At 45.7% G+C, this 19,290-nt stretch overlaps 1 protein-coding gene across 2 annotated transcripts in view; it reads left to right on the top strand.

Moving 5' to 3' along the window:
* ADAMTS17 (ADAM metallopeptidase with thrombospondin type 1 motif 17) overlaps nucleotides 1-19,290 on the top strand; it is a 197,411-nt gene that overhangs the window by 11,433 nt on the left and 166,688 nt on the right. For both annotated transcript variants that reach the window (XM_066592863.1, XM_066592862.1), the window contains exons 3-4: nucleotides 2,635-2,812; nucleotides 16,364-16,539. In XM_066592863.1, coding sequence (XP_066448960.1) covers nucleotides 2,635-2,812; nucleotides 16,364-16,539 — 354 coding nt within the window. The remainder of the gene's footprint in view (nucleotides 1-2,634; nucleotides 2,813-16,363; nucleotides 16,540-19,290) is intronic.

Below are 19,290 nucleotides of genomic sequence, written 5' to 3'. Positions count from 1 at the left end.
TTAGACTTGAGTAATTTTTTAAGAAAAATAATTCACTATCACATGTCTGAGTGACAAAAGTATGTGAACCTGTTCATTCAGTATCTGGTGTCAGCCCTCTTGTGCAGCAATAACTACACAACTTTCTTTGTAATTATTGTGGATTGGTCCTGCACATCGATTTGAAGGAATTGTAGCCTATTTCTTCATATACAACAGCTTCAACTCTTATGTTGGTGAACTTCAGATCCTTCCGCAGCATTTTTAGAGGATTAAGGTGAGGACTTTGTTTTGACCATTCCATAACTTTACTCTTCTTTAACCGTTCTTATGTAGAATGACTTGTGTGCCTTGGGTCGTTGTCTTGCTGCATGACCCACGTTCTCTTGATATTTTCCTTTTAGAATTTGCTGGTATAATTCAAAATTCATTGTTCCACCAATCATGGCAAGCTGTCCTGGCCCAGATGCAGCAAAGCAGGCCCAAACCATGATATTACCACAACCGTTTTTCACAGATGATATGAGGTTTTTATGCTGTAATGCAGTGTTTTTCTTCCTCCAAACAAATTGCTTCTCATTTAAACTAGAAAACTTTATCTTGGTCTCATCTATCCAGAAAACATTGTTCCAATAGCTGTCTGGCTTGTCCAGGTGATCTTTAATAAACCGGCAGATGGGCAGTAATGTTGTATTTGGAGAGCAGCAGCTTTCTCCTGCCGTGCACACAATTGTTGTCCAGTGTCTCCTGATGGTGGACTCATGAACATTAACATTTACTAACGTGAGAGAGCCTTGATTAGAGGTTACTTTGGGCTCCTTTCTGACCTCGTAGACTATTATACGCCTTCCCCTCAACATGATCTTCGTTGGTCGACCACTCCTGCAGAGGGTAATAATGGTCTGGGATTCCCTCCTTTAGTACACAATCTGTCTGATCATGGATTAGTGGAGTTCAAACCGTTTTAGAGATGGGTTTGTAACCTTTTCCAGGCTGATGAGCATCAAAAACTCTTCTTTGGAGGTCTTCAGAAATCTCCTTTTGTTTGTGCCTTGATACGCTTCCGCAAACATATTTGTTAAGATCAGACTTTGATAGATCCCTGTTCTGTAAATAAAACAAGTCGCCAACTCACCCCCGATTGTCCTCTCCTTGATTGAAAACACCTGACTTTAATTTCACTGTCAAATTATCTGCTAATCCTAAAGGTTCACATACTTTTGCAACTCGCAGACACGTGATATTGGATCATTTTCCTCAATTAATAAATGAACAAGTCTAATGTTTTGACTCATTTGATTGATTTAGTTCTCTTTAACTTATTTTTAGGATTTACGTGAAAATCTGGTGTTTTAGTCAAATATAAGCAGAAATGTGGAAAATTCTGAAAGGTTCACAAACTTTCAAGCACCACTGTGAAATAGTGGCTTTCAGACCAGCATAGAAAGAGAATGCCTGGCTTAAGAAGAGACTGCTGGGGCAGGGAACAGAAGGATTTTAGCAACCAGGTCATAAAAGGGTTTTGAGCCTTGGCAGAGGAGCCTGTGTTATTTAGCTCCCCAAAGTGATTGAGGCCCTGGATCACGTGCCCCATGTGCCGCCTATACAGTCTGGTCTTTGGTACATAAGTGCAAATAATAGACACCCAGACAGGAAATCAGATGGTAGCTGTGTAACCTGAAGTACTTCAGTCTGTCTTTATAATAAACCAGAGCAGCCAGAAGTATAATAAACATAGATTCTGCAAATTCATGTAAAATAAATTACGCTAAGTGTACTCACTTACTGCAGTGGAATTTGGCTGTTATGTAATGTGGGATTATTCATGTGATTTAGGAACTACTGACATCATTGACAAACTGACAAATAATGTAAGGGTGTTTTTACATTTGTACTGGGGATTCCGCTTTTTTTGCTCTGGGGAAAGGGGGAATTCCTGTGGCGGAACTGTTGACTATAATAGGGTCTGTCAGCTTTCCACCCAGCTCCATGGTTTTGGGATGGAAGAAAAAGCGCTGCATACAGCACTTTTTCCTACGGTATTTGCAGCCGCATCTGTGACGGAATCTCTGGCCATTCGGGAACAGAAAAGGGGGAATCCCCATGGCCGAACTGTTCCGTCTCTGGATGGAACCGAACAGTGATAGACTGACCCCATTGACTATAATGGGGTCCACCTGCTTTCTGCCCAGCCGTCTGGTTTTGTGATGGAAGAGCCTAGCCAGAGGTTCCAACGCAGATGTAAAACCATCCTGGGTTCACACAGGGTGTATTCCCGTCGGAAATCCCGCGGTTTGGCCGCAGCCGAAACCGCGAGATTTCCGAAGGGAGAACCACCGCAGAAAAACCCGCGGCAGCTTTGAAGCGGCCCGGCCGCTCGCTCTTCCGCTGCGGCCGGCGCTCCCATAGAGGAGAGCGCGGCCACGGCGGAAAGAAAAGGTAAACAGACATGCTGCATATTCTGAAACCGCGGCGGATTGGCCGTCCCGTGTGGACGAGATTTCTCAGAAATCTCGTCCGCGGCAAATCCGCTCTGTGTGAACCCAGGTGAAAAGAATTCTAGAATTACTGATTCGTAACACTCGTTTTAGTATTGGTCCGCTATTAGTAATTACAGTGCTGAATTTGTGTGACGTTTCTGTGCTTTCTCTGCAGACTGGATTCATTCACATTGGAGAGGAGCAGCTGACGATACAACCGAGCAACACAACATTAGACCCCAGTGCTCACTTCTCAGGAAGAGAACATATAATAAGACACAAACGTCAAGCAGAAGTGTCGTCGTCTTCTTCACAGTCTGGAAAAACCCATGGGAACTGTCACGTTATATCAGGTGTGCTTTGGGAAGTGTCACTATTATTTATACATTGTATCTCATAGAAAATGCCACACCATGAGCAAATGCTCAAAATGAGACAAACTCAACACATAGAGAATTAAGTTCTGAACATTCAGTTTTAAATTCAATCAATTACACGTCTCCTGTAGCACAATAAACCGATGATCAGTAGGTAGTGGGGCCACAAGATTGGGTGATGAAGGCATTAATGCGATTTGGAATGATTCAGTGACTGCTCAAATACTGTCCTGGGGTGGTGCTGGCCATATGGTATTGACCATGGTCCACCGCTCACCTTCATTATGAGGCTGTGGGAGAGCATTCACTCAACATCCAATTATGTTCCACGGATTCTCGACTGGAAAGAGATTTGGGGATCACGGAATTTTCATTTATTCTGTACAACTAGTTGAGTGAGACCGGTCTCCGATGTCTGTATTATGGCTACAGGTTCTGCATTCCTGTATTTCTTTTGATTTTTACATGTGTGGTGATCGAAGCTCAGTTCAGTTGAACTAAGGCAGTCGGCACCTGTAAATGGATCATACATGTATTTAACAGTATTATGGATTCTGAACCGGGATGATCTTGTAAATATATAGCATCACTTTTTTTTTTTTTTTTAATTTAGAGCCTGAGAGTAGACCAAAACTGCTTTCACAATTTTGATGGCATCAGGGATCGATTCTTCTACTTGCTCATTATCTTCATAGAGTTTTTGCTGCCAATTTGCATTCTTGGAAGTGTAGCTTCCTGATGTAAGACAAACTGCCTCACTGTGTTATAGGAGTTCAGCTAAGACTGTGTACACATCTCAGTTTTCGACTATGTAGGAGGTATATGGTGGGAATATGCCCTGTTGTGTAACTTCGGTGAAAGCCTCTGCCGAATACCATTGTATAGCCATAGTATACGTTGGCTATTGACTCCTATTCTAACAAAACAAGGATACATTGTAGTATTTTTTTCTTGTTTGTTTGTTTTTCTTAGTTTTCCTCTGGCATATGAAAGTGTAGTAGACAACACTTTCCTATGAAGTGAAAAAAGGTATTCTGATGCATAATGGCCCAGTCTATGACAGAGGAACTATTTTTGGCATATATTTGGTTCATGTGGGCCTGTGGGAGCCGCCTTGGTGCACACGACAACTTTTGAGATAGTAACTCGTCCTAAGCTGTTAGCAATGTGCGTAACAATAAGCTACTAGACTTTTCCCCAATGACAACTAGCAGTATGGTTCTCCTGGATAACCTGGATACCTGCTGTCACTCAATGCCAGAACAAAATCAAGTACTGCATAAGACCACTTTCAGAGGAGTGTATTTTATCTGCGTTTTTTGGACTATAATACGGAGCTAATATAAATACAATATTTTTAATGCCCATTTTTTAAAAGCGCCGCATGACTTATTTTTGTCCAGTTTTGCCCCCGCATTAGTATTTTCTGAGCAAATATGAGTCAATAGTTTCTTGGTAGAACATAAAATAACCATGACAGCAAATCTGGGGGCAAATACTAATGACTTATGGTTGTAATGTCACCAGTAACACGTCCATATTACGGACATGTTACTATACCCTCGTCTGAAACTGGTCTAAAACAGCTTTATATTTAGATTAAGGTGGAACTACCCTGTAAACAGAATATGGCAAATTAAAAATAAATTAATGGGTAATAATTGGAGTCGGCAAGTAATCACATAACAGCAGTTTGGATTTGTAATTACTTTGATTTCAAGATCAAATGTACCCAACATATCACCTATGAGAAACAGTCCTCTAGTTACTCTGCTAAATTACTATAATCAATTCATAATTGAATTCAGCTAATTCAGCTAGACTTGACTGCTACCATCCTTGATGAATATAAGGGTGCGGTTAAATGAGCACTAATGCTCGTAATTTACTGATCATTTCCGGGCTGATGTTGCAAGTGCGACCATGACCATGTAATCGCACCCTAGGGGCTCATGCCCATGGGCGTATGCATAAAACACTGCGGGTTGATCAGCAGCGTTTTACTGATTTGTATATAGTTTATTTGTACAGTCTATACAAGTGTATAGGGCTCATGCTGTGAGGTACGCAGAGAAATAGAGCATGCTGTGATCTATTTCTCATGCGTATCGATACGCAGTGTCTGTTCACACAGGTGCATGATCAATGACTTTTTTTATTGACTCTATTTACTGCGTATCACACGTCCATGCAACACGCGCGTAATACGCGGTGAAGACATGGTCGTGGATAGGAGCCTAATACTCAGTATAGATTCAACTTTATCATGAAAAAGAAGTAATGACTATGGAGATTTTATTAGAACACCGTTCCATAATCAAAGAAAATACCAGAACAGATGAAAACTGTTAAAATATATATTAGCCTGGAAGAGGATACCAACTTAAGTTTTTTTAGGTTCTGGTACTCCAGAAAACAACATTGAGACCCATTATCTCTAAAAGGAGAAGACATGAAAAAGTAGTGGAACTTCCTAGAAGTGTATTGTCGTCCTAAATTACTCTAAGGGCATTGCCCAATTCATGCATGAAACCACAAAGCATCTTGGAAGAACATCAATAGAACAGCAGACCTCTTTAATCACAGTTAAGGTAATCCATTCTTGATGATGTCATGTGCAAAACCTACACAGCACAAATAGGATTCATCAGGAAGTCACAGAGATGAAACAGCACTATCAACAGTTTTTGGAAGGAAAAAAAACACATCTGAATGCTCCTCAGGGCATCTTGGATAATCTTCTGTGGACAGATGGGATAGGCCAAAAATGGAAACTCTTTGGACAACACCAGGTCTCATGGGTGGTGTGATGATGTGAGATACTTTGCTACTACTGGACAACTGGAAAAGTGCCTTAAAAAAAGGCTAGCCTCACTTGTAGGTCTCTGTACCCACCATTGATTTTAGTGGTGAGTTTGCTCTTTTTTGTGTACATTCACTGAACTGGCCTTTTATTTCCTGAGTAAATTTTTACTTGGATTTCTCAAGTGTTTGAAGAATGAAATCTCTACGTCTTGACATGTCGCTATAATTACATATAATTACAGTTCTTCGTTTTGTTATCATTGCTCTGATGAACAGGATATCCCTTCTTCAATTTAAGTAAGTAATGCTAAAAATAATGATTGCACCTCCTGTCTTTTAGAAACAGCTTAGAGGCATAACATTCATTCTGCCCCACCCTATGTGCGCTTTTATCATAGTAATACAAATTCACAGTAAGCCAATTGTTATGGTCTGTTTCAGGGATTTATCTAAGAGTAATACATCCGACCACAGTCTTTCTCTTCTACCTCAGTGGAATAAAGTGATCAATGTATTTACACCTATTTGCAGTCATAAATGCATTCAAGAATACATCATTCATTCCTAATGTCATCTTTATAGACCCGTGCACAGCTTTTTCTGACACTTTCAAACCAAATGCTTTGTTTAGAACAGAAAATGCCTAAAACCCCATTGAAATCAAATCTTTGTCTTAAATATGTAAAGTTGCGGAGGTCAAGCCTTGTTCAGAATTCATGGCCCATGACGATTCATGATGGTTTGCCTTGTGATGCTGCAGGATTAAAACTCACTAGCACAGCTCAATAGAGCTATCTTGTGCCCTTTGAATGGGTAAGCGAAGATTCCTGGCACTAGACTTCTGATGACAGCGATTTCCTGACTGGACACTTTAATGTTTCTGTCTGTGTTCTGGATAGTTATAAGATATATTTTTGGTATTTTCTTATCTAATAAAGGGCTATGATGTAGGGACTAGAGATGAGCGAACACCAAAATGTTCGGGTGCTCGTTATTCGGAACGAACTTCCCGCGATGCTCGAGGGTTCGTTTCGAACAACGAACCCCATTGAAGTCAATGGGCGACCAGAGCATTTTTGTATTTCGCCGATGCTCGCTAAGGTTTTCATGTGTGAAAATCTGGGCAATTCAACAAAGTGATGGGAATGACACAGAAACGGATAGGGCAGGCGAGGGGCTACATGTTGGGCTGCATCTCAAGTTCCCAGGTCCCACTATTAAGCCACAATACCGGCAAGAGTGGCCCCCCCCCCCTCCCAACAACTTTTACTTCTAAAAAGCCCTCATTAGCATGGCATACCTTTGCTAAGCACCACACTACCTCCAACAAAGCACAATCACCGCCTGCATGACACTCCACTGCCACTTCTCCTGGGTTACATGCTGCCCAACCGCCCCCCCTCCCCCCCACAGCGCACACCAAAGTGTCCCTGGGCAGCCTTCAGCTGCCCTCATGCCACACCACGCTCATGTCTATTTAGAATTGCGTCTGCCATGACGAGGGACCGCAGGCACACACTGCAGAGGTTGGCACGGCTAGGCAGCGACCCTCTTTAAAAGTGGCGGAGCGATAGCCCACAATGCTGTACAGAAGCAATGAGAAATAGAATCCTGTGCCACCGCCATCAGGAGCTGCACACGTGGGCATAGCAATGGGGAACCTATGTGCCACACACTATTCATTCTGTCAAGGTGTCTGCATGCCCCAGTCAGACCGGGCTTTTTAATTCATAGACACAGGCAGGTACAACTCCCTATTGTGAAGTCCCTGTCGACCCACAGCATGGGTGGCTCCCTGGAACCCACCGGCGGTACACAGAAATATCCCATTGCATTGCCCAACACAGCTGAGGTAGTAATGTCGTGCTTAATGCAGGTGGGCTTCGGCCCACACTGCATGCCCCAGTCTGACTGGGGTTCTTTATAAGTGTACAGATGTAGTAAAAACTCCGTGTGCACCTACAGCATGGGTGGGTGCCAGGAAGCCACCGGCGGTACATAGAAATATCCCATTGCATTGCCCAACACAGCTGAGGTAGTAATGTTGTGCTTAACCCTTTCCAATCCAATTTGTATATGGTTTTCCTAGGGGGCTTACTCTTTTTCTGCCGTTATACAACGGCGCTATATGCTGGCTAAAGCCAGTACTGCATGAGCTGACACGTAGGATAGGCTCCGACAGCAGAGAGGCTGGCAATATACAGTAAGAGAACCCCGACGGACGTCTACCAACAACGGAGCTGTACAGCCTTAAACCCTAATGTCTTCACAGGTCACACAGTGGACTGGAAAGGGTTAATGCAGGTGGGTTTCGGCCCACACTGCATGCCCCAGTCAGACTGGGTTTCTTTATAAGTGGAAACAGATGCATTTATAATTCCCTGTGGACCCACAGCATGGGTGGGTGCCAGGAAGCCACCGGCGGTACATAGAAATATCCCATTGCATTGCCCAACACAGCTGAGGTAGTTATGTCGTGCGTAATACAGGTGGGCTTCGGCCCACACTGCATGCCCCAGTCAGACTGGGGTTCTTTAGAAGTGTACAGATGTATTAAAAACTCCGTGTGCACCTACAGCATGGGTGGCTCCCTGGAACCCACCGGCGGTACATAAAAATATCCCATTGCATTGCCCAACACAGCTGAGGTAACGTCAGCTGTAATGCAGGTGGGCTAAAAATTAATTTGATTACACTGTAGGCGAGGGCCCACAAAAATTGCTGTATCAACAGTACTAATGTACATCCCAAAAATTGGCCATGGCCAGCCAAGAGGGCAGGTGAAACCCATTAATCGCTTTGGTTAATGTGGCTTAAGTGGTAACTAGGCCTGGAGGCAGCCCAGTGTAACGAAAAATTGGTTCAAGTTAAAGTTCCAATGCTTTTAAGCGCATTGAAACTTATAAAAATTGTTCTGAAAAATTATTTGAGTGAGCCTTGTGGCCCTAAGAAAAATTGCCCGTTCAGCGTGATTACGTGAGGTTTCAGGAGGAGGAGCAGGAGGAGGAGGAGGAGGAATATTAGACACAGATTGATGAAGCAGAAATGTCCCCGTTTTGGATGGTGAGAGAGAACGTAGCTTCCATCCGCGGGTGCAGCCTACGTATTGCTTACGTATCGCTGCTGTCCGCTGGTGGAGAACAGAAGTCTGGGGAAATCCAGCCTTTGTTCATCTTGATGAGTGTTAGCCTGTCGGCACTGTCGGTTGACAAGCGGCTACGCTTATCTGTGATGATTCCCCCAGCCGCACTAAACACCCCCTGACAAGACGCTAGCCGCAGGACAAGCAAGCACCTCCAGGGCATACAGCGCGAGTTCAGGCCACGTGTCCAGCTTCGACACCCAGTAGTTGTAGGGGGCAGAGGAGTCACCAAGGATGGTCGTGCGATCCGCTACGTACTCCCTCACCATCCTTTTACAGTGCTCCCGCCGACTCAGCCTTGACTGGGGAGCGGTGACACAGTCTTGCTGGGGAGCCATAAAGCTGGCCAGGCCCTTAAAGACTGTTGCACTGCCTGGGATGTACATGCTGCTCGATCTACGCACATCCCCTGCTACCTTGCCCTCGGTACTGCGCCTTCTGCCACTAGCGCTGTCGGCTGGGAATTTTACCATCAGCTTGTCCGCAAGGGTCCTGTGGTATAGTAACACTCTCGAACCCCTTTCCTCTTCGGGAATCAGAGTGGGCAGGTTCTCCTTATACCGTGGATCGAGCAGTGTGTACACCCAGTAATCCGTCGTGGCCAGAATGCGTGCAACGCGAGGGTCACGAGAAAGGCATCCTAACATGAAGTCAGCCATGTGTGCCAGGGTACCTGTACGCAACACATGGCTGTCTTCACTAGGAAGATCACTTTCAGGATCCTCCTCCTCCTCCTCCTCAGGCCATACACGCTGAAAGGATGACAGGCAATCAGCCGGTGTACCGTCAGCAGCGGCCCAAGCTGTCTCTTCCCCCTCCTCCTCATGCTCCTCCTCCTCCTGTACGCGCTGAGAAATAGACAGGAGGGTGCCCTGACTATCCAGCGGCATACTGTCTTCCCCCGCCCCCGTTTCCGAGCGCAAAGCAGCTGCCTTTATGGTTTGCAGGGAATTTCTCAAGATGCATAGCAGAGGAATGGTGACGCTAATGATTGTAGCATCGCCGCTCACCACCTGGGTAGACTCCTCAAAATTACCAAGGACATGGCAGATGTCTGCCAACCAGGCCCACTCTTCTGAAAGGAATTGAGGAGGCTGACTCCCACTGCGCCGCCCATGTTGGAGTTGGTATTCGACTATAGCTCTACGTTGTTCATAGAGCCTGGCCAACATGTGGAGCGTAGAGTTCCACCGTGTGGGCACGTCGCACAGCAGTCGGTGCACTGGCAGCTTAAAGTGATGTTGCAGGGTGCGCAGGGTGGCAGCGTCCGTGTGGGACTTGCGGAAATGTGCGCAGAGCCGGCGCGCCTTTACGAGCAGGTCTGACAAGCGTGGGTAGCTTTTCAGAAACCGCTGAACCACCAAATTAAAGACGTGGGCCAGGCATGGCACGTGCGTGAGGCTGCCGAGCTGCAGAGCCGCCACCAGGTTACGGCCGTTGTCACACACGACCATGCCCGGTTGGAGGCTCAGCGGCGCAAGCCAGCGGTCGGTCTGCTGTGTCAGACCCTGCAGCAGTTCGTGGGCCGTGTGCCTCTTATCGCCTAAGCTGAGTAGTTTCAGCACGGCCTGCTGACGCTTGCCCACCGCTGTGCTGCCACACCGCGCGACACCGACTGCTGGCGACATGCTGCTGCTAACACATCTTGATTGCGAGACAGAGGAGGAGGAGGAGGAGGAGGAGGAGGGTGCTTTAGTGGAGGAAGCATACACCTCCGCAGATACCACCACCGAGCTGGGGCCCGCAATTCTGGGGGTGGGTAGGACGTGAGCGGTCCCAGGCTCTGACTCTGTCCCAGCCTCCACTAAATTCACCCAATGTGCCGTCAGGGAGATGTAGTGGCCCTGCCCGCCTGTGCTTGTCCACGTGTCCGTAGTTAAGTGGACCGTGGCAGTAACCGCGTTGGTGAGGGCGCGTACAATGTTGCGGGAGACGTGGTCATGCAGGGCTGGGACGGCACATCGGGAAAAGTAGTGGCGACTGGGAACTGAGTAGCGCGGGGCCGCCGCCTCCATGATACTTTTGAAGGACTCCGTTTCCACAACCCTATACGGCAGCATCTCAAGGCTGATGAATTTTGCTATGCGGACGGTTAACGTTTAAGCGTGCGGGTGCGTGGCGGCGTACTTGCGCTTGCGCTCCAACAGTTGCGCAAGCGACGGCTGGACGGTGCGCTGAACTACACTGCTGGATAGGGCCGAGGACAGCAGAGGTGAGGGTGTGGGTGCAGGCCAGGAGACGGTAGTGCCTGTGTCCTGAGAGGGGGGTTGCATCTCAGTGGCAGGTTGGGGCACAGGGGGAGAGGCAGGGGTGCAAACCGGAGGCGCTGAACGGCCTTCGTCCCACCTTGCGGGGTGCTTGGCCATCATATGTCTGCGCATGGTGGTGGTGGTGAGGCTGTTGGTGTTGGCTCCCCGGCTGAGCTTTGCGCGACAAAGGTTGCACACCACTGTTCGTCGGTCGTCAGGCGTCTCTGTGAAAAACTGCCAGAGCTTAGAGCACCTCGGCCTCTGCAGGGTGGCATGGCGCGAGGGGGCGCTTTGGGAAACACTTGGTGGATTATTCGGTCTGGCCCTGCCTCTACCCCTGGCCACCGCACTGCCTCTTGCAACCTGCCCTGCTGATGCCCTTGACTCCCCCTCTGAAGACCTGTCCTCCTGAGTAAGCGTTGCACACCAGGTGGGGTCAGTCACCTCATCGTCCTGCTGCTCTTCCTCCGAATCCTCTGTGCGCTGCTCCCTCGGACTTACTGCCCTTACTACTACCTCACTGCAAGACAACTGTGTCTGATCGTCATCGTCCTCCTCACCCACAGAAAGTTGTTGAGACAGTTGGCGGAAGTCCCCAGCCTCTTCCCCCGGACCCCGGGAACTTTCGAATGGTTGGGCATCAGTGACGATAAACTCCTCTGGTGGGAGAGGAACCGCTGCTGCCCAATCTAAGCAGGGGCCCGAGAACAGTTCCTGGGAGTGTTCCCGCTCCTGAGCAGGTGTTATTGTAGTGGAGTGAGGAGGCTGGGAGGAAGGAGGAGCAGCAGACAGAGGATTCGGATTGGCAGCAGTGGACGGCGCAGAACTGCGGGTAGACGATAGGTTGCTCGAAGCACTTTCTGCCATCCAGGACAGGACCTGCTCACACTGCTCATTTTCTAATAACCGTCTCCCGCGTGGACCCATTAATTGGGCGATGAATGTGGGGACGCCAGAAACGTGCCTCTCTCCTAATCGCGCAGCAGTCGGCTGCGACACACCTGGATCAGGAGCTTGGCCTGTGCCCACACCCTGACTTGGCCCTCCGCGTCCTCGGCCGCGTCCACGTCCTCTAGGCCTACCCCTACCCCTCAGCATGCTGTATTACCAGTGATTTGATTTCACAGGCAGGAAATAAATTGGCGCAAGACTGCAGGCCAAATATAATTTTTTCCCTTTTTTGAAAACGAAAGGCCCCACTGCCTCTAGTGAATGAATAATCTAAGTTTAATAACTGTGCTGTTTTCCTGCTAATGTGTCACAGAACGTGAGGGTAGCAGAGTTATTAACTGTGGCAGAGCAGGTATTTTTTTTTCCCAATTAAGGAAAGCAAATGGCGAAGCCAGGAGTAAAACGTAGCTGGGTGCGTATGATTTTTACAGGTTGCACACGCAGCCGACACGTGTCCACCGGCGTTAGGACGGACAGAGGCAGGACAAATAGAATTATTTTCCGTTTTTTTGCACCAAAAGGCAGCACTGCGTATATTCTATGAACATGAGAAGTTTAATAACTGTGCTGTTTTCCTGCTAATGTGTCACAGAACGTGAGGGTAGCAGAGTTATTAACTGTGGCAGAGCAGGTATTTTTTTTCCCAATTAAGGAAAGCAAATGGCGAAGCCAGGAGTAAAACGTAGCTGGGTGCGTATGATTTTTACAGGTTGCACACGCAGCCGACACGTGTCCACCGGCGTTAGGACGGACAGAGGCAGGACAAACAGAATTATTTTCACTTGTTTTACAAGCAAAAGGCAGCACTGCGTATATTCTATGAATAATAACTGTGTTGTGGCCCTGCCTATACAATTCTTTCCCTGCAGTATCAATGGAGGGTGGAATGCTCTGCAGAGGCGATTTTGAGAAGCCAAAAAAAAATGCAGCACAGCTAACAGCAGCCTGGACAGTACTGCACACGGATAAATATGGCCCTAGAAAGGACCGTTGAGGTTCTTGAAGGCTACACTCACTCCTAACACTCTCCCTGCCTATGCAGCACTTCTGTCCCTAATGCCAGGTGCAACGCTCTGCAGAGCCGATTTTGAGAAAAAAAAAATGGCACTGCTAACAGCAGCCAACACACAGCTATCAGTGGCCCTAATAAGGACCTTTGGGGGGTCTTGAAGCCTACACTAACTACCAATTCTTTCCCTACAGCAGCTCCGGTACAAACAGCACTGTCCCTCATCTAACTCACCAGGCATCTGAGCCGAACCGCGGGAGGGGCCGACTTTTATGTTCGGGTGACACCTGATCTTCCCAGCCACTCACAGCAGGGGGGTGGTATAGGGCTTGAATGTCACAGGGGGAAGTTGTAATGCCTTCCCTGTCTTTCAATTGGCCAAAAAAAGCGCGCTAACGTCTCAGGGAAGGAAGTGAAAGTAACCAGAACACCGCATGGTGTTCGTTACGAATAACGAACATCCTGAACACCCTAATATTCGCACGAATATCAAGCTCGGAAGAACACGTTCGCTCATCTCTAGTAGGGACACTTCCCTGCAACACTTAATTAACTGGCGAAGAGTGACAGTCCACTAAACATAGGCATAATTTTGGGCTATGCACCTGCCATATAGATTTTAATGTATGCCCACAATAAATTTATAGAGCCAGTGTACCAAAATGCAGAAAAACTCCAATATTCTGCAAAAACTCCCAGCATTGGGTCCCACCTGCTATGGAACTGCGTCAGCTACGTAAGAATATGAACGCATTTTAACCCATTGCAGAGATCACATTGTGGGGTCACCTACTGGTTTTCTTATATTATTAAGTTGGGCCAAAACAATATTTATTAGGCAGTCTAAGAAAGTTTACAATTAGAGATGAGCGAGCACGCTCGTTTAAGGCTGGTGCTCGAGCGAGTAACTGATTACTCGTCTGAGCACCATGCCGGGGAGCAGGTGAAGGGAGGGAGAGAGAGATATCTGGTGACCAGAGTAAAAGTAAATTTTGCGCACAACGCTGGGCGGTGAGGTTGATCTAGTCTCCCATTCAAAGTCTGGTCAGTGAGCAGCGTCTGGTTTTTATAGAGGTGTTAATTCTAGCCCCCGGGAATGATCAGTTCCAGCAGGATGCATAGAGCCAAATCTTTGCAGCTGAGATTGAACCGTAGTGGAGAAGAGAGCTTTTTCATATGATATGAAGTTACAGTATGTCTAGGTGTAAACTCAATGTTATTGTTCTTGGTAAGAGAAACAAGATAGTCCTGTAGATATGATACCTAATAACAGCTAACTAATAGAACTGATGTTAATACCAAACTTTCGAGATTACTTGGATGTCTTCATCATGCCTGATGAATCCACAGTCATTTACGTCCGTGATGGTATGCAAAACTCATTGAAATACAGTGGCATTGTACTTGGGGTATATTGCAATAACATTAAAACCTCCAATAGGTGAAGAAAATAACATTGACTATTTCGTGACAATGGCAACTGTCATGGGGTGCGGTATATTAATACGGCAGCAAATGACTAGTCCACTTTTGAAGTTGATGTTGGAAACAGGAAAAATGTAAGGATTTGAGCAACAGGGACTAGGACCAAATTGTGATGGTTAGACGACTGGGACGGAACCTCTCCAAAATGGCCAGTCTTGACCCAAGGTGGGATAAATTATTAACTAGGGTTATGGACGCACAAGGCCGGTTAACTTGTATGGGGAGTGAAAGCTAGCCCATCTGGTCTGAACCCATAGAAGAGCTGCTGTAGTACAAATGACTGAAAATGTTAATGCTGACTATGAAAGAAAGGTGTCAGAGCCCACAGGGCATCACGGTGGCAGACCAGTCAGAGTGCCCATGATGACTCCGGTCCACTTCTCAAAGCACCTACACTATCCTACCAAAAGTAACTGAGCAATAATCAAACTAGTATCATTTACAAATGTTAATACTTAGGGGGCCTCCTTCTAATCCTAATAACTTTGGAGGGGAGTGCTAGGGAAGTGTATCAGACATTAGTAGAAGGTATGTGAAAGAGAGTATCCCATGTCATTAGGCCCCACTAAGTATTAACATATGTATATAAATACTACTTTTGATTCTACTAACTACTTTTGGTAGTATAGTGTACTGTGGGCACATGAGTATGAAAATGGAACAAATGGAATAAGATCTGATCTGATAAATCATGTTTACCTGGGCAAGAGATGGCACCGGAATGCACTATGGGAAAAGAGCAGATCAATATGACTGTTGCATAGATTTCTACAAAAAAACACAAACTATGACATGATAATAATACTCTTAAGCCGCATTCACACAGCCGAGACAATCACGCAATATTTGTGTTTTGCGGACGCACAAATTTCTCATGAATGCGAACCCCATTCTTTTGAAAATTTGTGGCATGTCCTATCTTTGCCATTACCTTGGAACGCCTCGCCCTTTGTTTTCAGTGCGATGTTAGGTTTTCCATTGAAAACAATGGAAATCAATTGCCGCATCGGAAGATTGCTGCTTTTTCTAAAGTGATGGGAGGTGTTTTTAAAGGAAAAACGCCTCACATATGGGGAAAAATCGCACGTTCCCTAGCACAATATCGGGCCGAGTTTTATGGCCCGATATCGCGCTCGCCAGTGTGAAATTAGCCTGCAGCTATTGTGTGCAACAGGGATTGCTTATTGGGGGTTTACAAAATTACGCATGACTGCACCTTAAGAGCTGGACAGTGTTAATACTGCTTACATTACTGCTTGCACTGACCTTGATGTGGACTCAGTAACACTACTGCACATGGGTTTCTTCTTATGGGACCTCCAGTCTTAAGAATTGTCCTGATATAACATGATGTACATATTGGTCCTCAACACCCACGTATATGTTAATCGTTCTAGAGAATGTGCGATAAGTGGCTGCTGCAATAGGCAACTAACCCACTTTTGTCTTGGATTGGTTTTGATGAATTTCCTGCATAGTGTGTAGAAAACTTCAGATTCTCCTCCTGTCTACCAGCAGATATTAGGTTGCTGCATTTTTTATTTTTTACATACTAAATAAAAGGGGGGGGAAAAAGCTAAAATGTCATAAAACTCTGAATTAAGCCTTGTGTATGTGAATCCAGACAGTGTTCAACATTCTTTGGCAGCAGGAGTTTAACTGCAGCTTGTGCCAGCAACTTTATCTTCATTTGTTTCAAATTTCTTTATCTTCTCTAGATTACAAAAGATCTTTCTATTCACTACTACACCGACGACTCGCAATATAAGTCAACTTCATGCATTCATTGCTTTTCATACATATCCAAGTGGGATTTATATTATTTGTTTGGTTTTTATTTTTTTATTTTATGACATTTTTGTAAAAAATTTTTTTGTTTATTGCAGGGAAAAGGAAGAAACAAAATAAGAGCGGGGAAGGCGGTGACTGGCGAAAACGAAGGAACGCAATTAGACTTGCTGATGGGCACACTGTAGAAACCCTGGTGGTGGCTGATGCTGACATGGTGCAATATCACGGACCTGAGGCTGCACAGAGATTTATTCTAACAGTCATGAACATGGTTTGTATGCCACTATAGGAGATAGATTAGATTTACATACAATATTCATTTGATGATGCATGTCTAGAGGTAATATTGCAGGGGACCGTGGGCAGCAGGTTCAGGGCTTTTCTGGTTTTCCAGGTCGATGTCTGCCTGATGGACATGGGGCACAGGAGTCGCCATTGCTGAACAACTTTTTATTAATTGTAAAATAGGAAAACTGTAACTTGTGACTCATTGGTCCAAAGTATCTCAGTCTGATTAACAATTGTTCAAAAAGACTCTTTAACTTTATCGGCAGAGTCCTAGCCTGGTTGACCGGTATCAGCAATAAACAATAACTGTCTCACTAAACAGTCTTTAGGTCCGCTAGTGCGGGATACCTGTTACAACTCTAATGACCAAGGATGGATAGGTAGTGAAGGGGCTGCTTGATATGTTTGGGATGGTCTGCTGCTCTCTAGTTTTCCATTGGATGCCCCAGGGGGCATAAGCAGTAGGGACAATGTACTGCTGCTAAATAGGACAGGAGGTGCTTGTGGGCGGGCTTTCCTCGTCTGTGGTGCCTCCCCAGCGGCGCCAGGTAAGTCCTTTGTGTTTTCTTTGTACCTTTTACTTTATTTATCTACCTACCTCTGAGGTGCTGTCCTATTTTTATTTTCGATTGACCAAGGATGACTGTCTTCCAGGCCTGCTGGCATGGGTTCAGCCTTCATTGCAGGGAATGGAGGAACTGTTTCTTTAGCCTTTCAGGCATCTTGACTTTCCCTGACCAGCCTGTTACTCTTTTCGCAGAGGACTGTGACTGCTACACCACAGCACAAATGGGAGAGGCTCCCTTTCCCCTCTGTATACTGCTTAGTTGCTCTCTACATACTCTGCAAGTTTCTTAATGGCTGTATCTATTTCTTCTGGAGGGAACTGTCTATTGGATTTTATCTGCAATACACCAGGAGAGACTCCTTCTTCAACCTCTGTCCTTCATCATGCACCTCTTTTACTTCCTGACCAGCTCTGTTCCTGCCCTCTCTTAAAGAAACAGTACCATTACTAAGAAAACAACACCATACTATCATTAAACAGTGAAAAAAACATGCCCCTCTTACAATGTTACACTGGAAAACAACATGAAACCATAATCGATATCTTTTTATCATTTTTGTGGTCTTGATGTCCTTAAAGTTCTATTACATACCTATACTAAATACTGTATCAAATTAGAGCTATGCACTATGGCAGAATAGGTCTTCGAAGGTATAGTTATACACTTGACTACAGTCATATTAATATTAGTATGTTATATATATATGACTTGGTCCTTTACCATAAATCACTTACTTAAAGCATACATGAGGTTACGGCAGATGGAGAAACTGAAAACTTGCCATTTCATTAAGTTGTTGGTAGGATCTAGCCATTTATTTTGTACAGAAGATTGAAAAAGTATATCACAGTTGTTTTGCTAGGCTTGGCACATTTATAGTACATGTGCCATTGTCAGATACAGATTTATTTTAAGCTGATTGTGAAGAAAAATATGGATTGAATTAACAACATGGCAAGCAAACGTCCTGAAGATATAGTTTAACCCCAGTGACTCATTGATTTCTGCACAGCTGAGCAGACAAGAAAATCAAATTAGACATGATTATAATCCTCAGTTAACATTAAAAAAAAGATGATATATCCCATTCAGTCTGTCAGATGATGTAATTTAAAGGGGTTGTGTCCAGCTTTCTGTTATTGATGACCTAGCCTTACAATACGCAAAAAATAATAAATTGGTGGCATTCCACCAGGCAAGACCCCTGGCAATCTACCAGGAGCTTTGCTTGCAATACCAAACCGGACCACTGCAGTGGGAAAGGAGCTGTGTGTTTCTGGCAACACAGCAACTCCAGGGTACCCTGGCATGCAGTGACCTACCCTCACCTCTTGCCCTCTGATCTGCTATTGATAGGATAGGTCATCAATAGTATCAACCAGAGGCGTAACTTGAAGCTTCTGGGCCCCAATGCCAAACCTGTAACAGGGCCCCCAACTATAATGCTTTATTTATAGTACTGGGCTCCGTATATGGAGAGGAGAGGCCTTATGGGCCCTCTGAGGCTCCTGGGCCCGGGTGCAACCGCATCCCCTGCACCCTCTATAGTTACGCCCCTTGTATTAACCCCTTTAGTAAAGTGTGCCAATGATGAATGACAAAATGTGGGGTGTAACAAACATAGAAATATGCCATTTAAAGGGAATCTGTCATCCGGTTCATGCTGTGTACCTGGTATAGGTATGCCCCTGTGAATGTCTTATTCTGAAATGCTGTGGCGTTTCAGAAAATGCATGCTTTGAAGTTGGACTTGGAAATGGAGCTTCGAGTCACAGTAGTGACCCATGCCGGCTTCTCCCTGCCCGCATCATGCAGAGTAACTGCTCTCTCCCCTTTTATGTATACAGGGGCAATAGGCCTACCCAGGGGTATAGCTATAGGGGATGCAGGAGTAGCAGCTGCTACTGGGCCTTGGAGACGTAGGTGGCCCAAAGGCCCCTCCATCACATAAAGACACCAGTGTTATAAGCAGCACATGGTAGGTAGGGGGGCCCAGTTATAGATTTTGCATTGGGGCCCAAGATCTTTTAGTTAGGCATCTGGGTATACCTGTCCTGGTTTAATGTTGCCCATGTTTCGGGCAGCATGAACCGGACAACAGATTCCCTTTAATAAACCTGTGCAATGAGGAAGACTGGGATATTATAGATGTAATAAAGCATTAG

The sequence above is a fragment of the Eleutherodactylus coqui genome, chromosome 2, assembly GCF_035609145.1.
Source record: "Eleutherodactylus coqui strain aEleCoq1 chromosome 2, aEleCoq1.hap1, whole genome shotgun sequence".
Taxonomy (NCBI): Eukaryota; Metazoa; Chordata; class Amphibia; order Anura; family Eleutherodactylidae; genus Eleutherodactylus; species Eleutherodactylus coqui.
The sequence above is the reverse complement of the archived record's forward strand: the minus strand, read 5'-3'. Positions and strand labels throughout refer to the sequence as shown.